At 33.3% G+C, this 4,879-nt stretch overlaps 1 protein-coding gene across 1 annotated transcript; it reads right to left on the bottom strand.

Moving 5' to 3' along the window:
- Positions 1–455: 455 nt before the first annotated feature.
- On the bottom strand, positions 456–1,355 carry LOC143590236 (uncharacterized). Its single transcript, XM_077070781.1, has one exon. It carries the CDS (start codon positions 1,353–1,355, stop codon positions 456–458), a length of 900 nt encoding a protein of 299 aa, XP_076926896.1.
- Between the last annotated feature and the right edge of the window lie 3,524 nt (positions 1,356–4,879).

Raw genomic sequence — 4,879 nt, 5'->3', positions numbered from 1 at the left:
GGTTAAAAGATCGCGGTGTCTTGATTAGAAGCCTTCCATCTTGTTCGAATACCCATAACATACCGTCTTGGATCCTGATCTTGCATCCTCCTCCGTCTAATTGCCCGAGACTTATAATATTATTTTTGAGAGATGGAATAAAGTAAACATCACTCAAGGCTCGTTGTTCTTCCCTTTGACCTTCTACTAATATCGTGCCTCGACCTTTGATTTCAACACACGAACCATCACCGAAACTTAATTTCCCAGTCATGTTGCGATCAATGTTGGAAAACCAATCCGAATTTCCCGTCATGTGGTTACTCGCACCGTTATCAAGAATCCATGTGTTTTTATCATATAGGGTTGAAGCATATTGCCTTGGATCAACCCGATCTTCTTTTAGAAAAACAACATCTTCCTTACTCTGAGCTACCGTCATCATGTTTAGAACCGATCCGCTATCTTGAGCGAGGTTACTTTGATTGTTCTTTTTCCTTGTTTTGGTTAGGACATGACGTGGCAAAGTGCCCTAGTTCATCACACCTATAACATTTAATCTTTGACCGATCCTTCTTAACTTGGGGTTCTTTCTTTTCCCGATCCACAAGTTTACCCTTTTCCTTGCTATTTTGACTTGATTCAGTTCCAATCTTGCCTTTCCCATGACGCCTTTCTTGATTGCTTTTAGCTTTCCATTCTTCATAGGTATATAGGAGTTGTTCTTGCTTACTAGACACGGGTTTGTCTTTATCTCCAGATCGTTCCTCAGATGCTTTTAGGCGTCCAACGGCTTCATGGAACGTCATTGTCTTTATATAGACAAACTGTTCAATAGTAGCAACAATCGCTATATACCTCTTTCTCGGAACGGACTTCAAAAGCTTTCTCACAAAGGTCTTTTCTTCAAACGGTTCTCCAATATTGCTTGCTTTGGAAGCTATTTGGCTTATCTTGGTCGAGAAGTCATCAATCGTGTCCGTTTCTTTCATCATGAGTACATCGAACTCGTGTTGAAGAGACTCAATACGTGCTTCTCGAACCCTATAAACCCCAACGAAACGAGTCTTAAGTGCATCCCATATCTCTTTGGCGGTGGAAATATGAGCCATTTGCACCACCAAAGCCTCCAGCATGGCTTGATAAAGATACACATTCGCCAACTCGTCTATCTTCGAGTCAACCACCGTCCCCATTCTTGGTTTGATAGCCTCCAACAACCCTTGAACCTTGAAGATGGCCTTGACTTTCACTGCCCAAATTGTGTAATTGGTTGACGTGAGAATTGGAAACCGAATCGATAGAGAACTCGGTTCTTTGGGAAAACTGACTTGATTACTTGGCCCTCCGCCTTGATTACTTGGCATGTATCCCATCCTCCTTGTTCGTTGGTACTTCACTTGAAATCTTGGTTCGATTTTCTTGAAGCCGTAACCAACATGTAGTTCGTGACTTGCTAATTATGTTCAATATTCGTTTACACAAAAAAAATCGAACACTTATTACTTTTTGTGTCCTTGGTATCTAGTTACAAACTCCCCAGCAAAGCTTCAAATATAAAATTGCTTCTACCAAAGAAAACAAATTGGTTATAATATCCTTTGACTTTTGTGACCAATTAAATCACAAACTACTACGTCATTTGCTTTTCGCCAACCAACGAAAAACACTTTCGCCGTGACAGGGATTGTTCACGACGCTTCACGTTCAAGAAACCGAAACAAATTTCTTGAAGCATACCGACCGATCGATTAGTGTTCCTTGTTCGTTGGTGATTAGACGCGAACCACGACGGAGACTACACTCCAACTTTGCTGGAAATCAGACGAACTCCGAATCTTTCTTTCCGGTTGCTGCTCTTGATCTTCAATCGATCTTATAACCCGTCGCAGAGGTCTTGCAACCAGATGTAATTGACTTTTTCGCCGGACTCGCCTTAGATCGAAGATGCCTTGCGCCGTCGGAACATCTTGATCGATATTTAGGCTCTGATGCCAATTGAAGAACAATAAGATTCAAGTCTAAACCTTATTGTATTGATTATTAAGTTGTGAAATCTTGATTACAAATAACCCTATTTATAACCATACAAGAACTTGTTAGACAAGAATAGGAGAAAAACTAACTCAAAAACCCTCTAGGTTTGTAAGTACGACAACTAGGTCCTCGTACTTACGCAATATTACACTGACAAATTCCAACTGAAGAAAAGTTCTCTGACATTTTAAGCTTTCAACCTATTTTCTTCAAAGCAGAAATTGTTTGAGAAAAATAGGTTTTAAGGTTGAGACTTTCAAAAAAACATTCTTAACATTTTAAGCGTTCACCCCATTTTTTTTCAAATTTGGGATTGCTTGAGGAAAATAAGTTTTAGGTTGTGACTTTCAAAAAAATCTTCTGAGATTAATCCCGATAAATCAAAGTTAAGAGTATTAACATCCAATAACTTTATACTAAACCATATATGAAAATGTTTCGCGAGAGGTCATCTAAATTTATCAAGTGTGCACATTCAATCCTACCCTCTTTACACAACATGCAACAACATGCAAGCACATTTTTGAATTCTCTAAAAAAGTATAGACTAAGAAGTTAAGTTATGAAATGTTCTTAGTGATAAATCAAGTACACGTTCTTAGGTTGAAATAGAGAGGACACCATAAATTATTTATTTATTTATTTTGAAAAGTAAGCTTGAAATAACACATTTACGGGTTAAAAAAGCCTAACCTAAGAACAAAAAATTACATGTAGGGCAGAAGATTTATAACCACTCTATCCAGTTTAAGTAAAAAAATATTAAATCACATTTTTTGGTGCAACCTTTTGTTTTGACTTTTGAGAAACGGTTTCATCATATTTATATTATCAAATTTACAAATTTAAAGTCAAAATCAACTAATAATTTTTTTAAGAAAATGTCTTGACAAATCGTCAAGTTATTTTATACAAATTTAAATTTGCTGGACGTTTTTTTGGATCGATTTGATACAAAATCCGACCAACCAACTCCTACAACCGTTGACCGTAGATGTATCAATAAAATCATCGATAAAGTTGTTAGTTTGAAAAATCAACTTGCAGGTAAATTAATAATTGTTAAATATAAGTGTTTTAAACGGTGCTTAGGTTTATTATTTTAAACGGCTATTGGGTATTTGGATTTATTGGCTTACTAGCTTTATAACCCGTTAAAAAAATACAATTAATTAAACAAAAAAAATTAAATATGTAAAGTTAAAAAAAAACTGTATTTTATCAAATTAAATGATTTTTTAATTTAAAATTATATTTTCTAATGAAATATTCATACGAATATGTGGTGTGTTTTCACACAATTTTTTCATAATCATGAAAAAAGATGCACCTAGCTATTTCATAAGTTGTAATTATATATTTTTATAATGGAATAACGAATTCTAACAAAAGACGATAAGATGTTTCATTATTAATGATTTAAAAAAGACATCATATATAAAAATTAGCATAAATAAATTACAATTTTGAAAAAAACAGATAAAAATTTTATAGATCCATGAGATTAAATGAATATTTGAGAATAAAATTGCAATTCATTCTTAGTTTATTCTTGTCTTTTTTATATTAAACCTATAGACCTATAAATATCGTGCATTGAATTTCATATTCATCTCATACACTTAAAAAGTGTATGTGAATTGATCTAATAAAAAAATAGATATGATTCATCATATATATATATATATATATATTGCTTATATTGACATAAATACATACATATTTTCAGTTTTTATAATTTCGAGAATTAGTTATTTGATTAAATGATAAATTGATATGTTTTGATTATACTGACATAAATATTAGGATAATAGTTTAAGCATGAAATTTAAGTTAGTAATGAATCTTCAAGTGACATGTGTCTCAAATTATTTTTTATTATCTATATTTATACTATATATAATATAGGAGTGATGACCTCTTAAATTTTAAAAGGTGTCACTCTTGTTGCATATAATACAAGTAATAATGCATATAATTTTAAGAATGTAGGATAAATAGTCTTTGTTTATTTCAAATAATATACAATAATGTTTCTTCAACTTCAATCAAGTTTTGTTAATATATTAAATAGTTACACATTTCCCCCTAATTATAAACCATATACCACATGACTTTTTGACGGCCATAAATTTTTCACACATTAATATTTTTTCTAAAAAAATACATCATAAAAACCAACATTTTGTTCTCTTTAATTTGAGTATAGTATTATTATAGTTTATTAATTTTTAAAAAACTCACATGTTACGTGGTCAGTTAGTACCGACAACGGGTCGGGCATGTTCGGCTGATGGTGTTGGAACGAGTTAGGGTTGGAACATGTTAATACAAAAAGGGTTTATTTATTTCATAACGAGATGAGTTTAGATCGAAAGGGTTCATGTCAAAACGGGCTTCAGGTTAAAACGTTTCCGGGTCGGAACAAGTTCGTCAAAACAGGCTGAGTTTTGAAATTACTGTACATTTCATCTTTGCTTCAGCTTGTCGCCACCAGTTACGCGCGTTCAAGTAGTAGTTGCATGGATGCCAATGTTTATACATACCGGGTTACTCACGTATAGGCAGGGGCGTATCTACCCTTTAATGTGGGGGGTTGGCCGACCCCTGTGAGAATTTTTTTTAGTGATATATATATATATGTTAAAATCTTGACCGACCCTTATAAAATTTTGACACCGACCCCTGTGAATTTTCGAGAACGATAAAAAGACCCTGTGAAAATTCGATAATGACCCCCATGAAATTTCAAGACCAGCCATAATAAAAATAAATTTACAAATTTACATTTATAATTATATAATAAATGTATATAAATAAGTTTAAGCTCAAATGCCAAATCATTCTATTCCTAAGTTTTAAG

Source organism: Bidens hawaiensis, unplaced genomic scaffold (genome assembly GCF_021521415.1).
Source record: "Bidens hawaiensis isolate Kalapana, Puna unplaced genomic scaffold, B.hawaiensis_p1.1 tig00038218_1, whole genome shotgun sequence".
In the NCBI taxonomy this organism is placed as follows: Eukaryota; Viridiplantae; Streptophyta; class Magnoliopsida; order Asterales; family Asteraceae; genus Bidens; species Bidens hawaiensis.
This window is presented reverse-complemented; position numbering and strand designations above follow the sequence as displayed.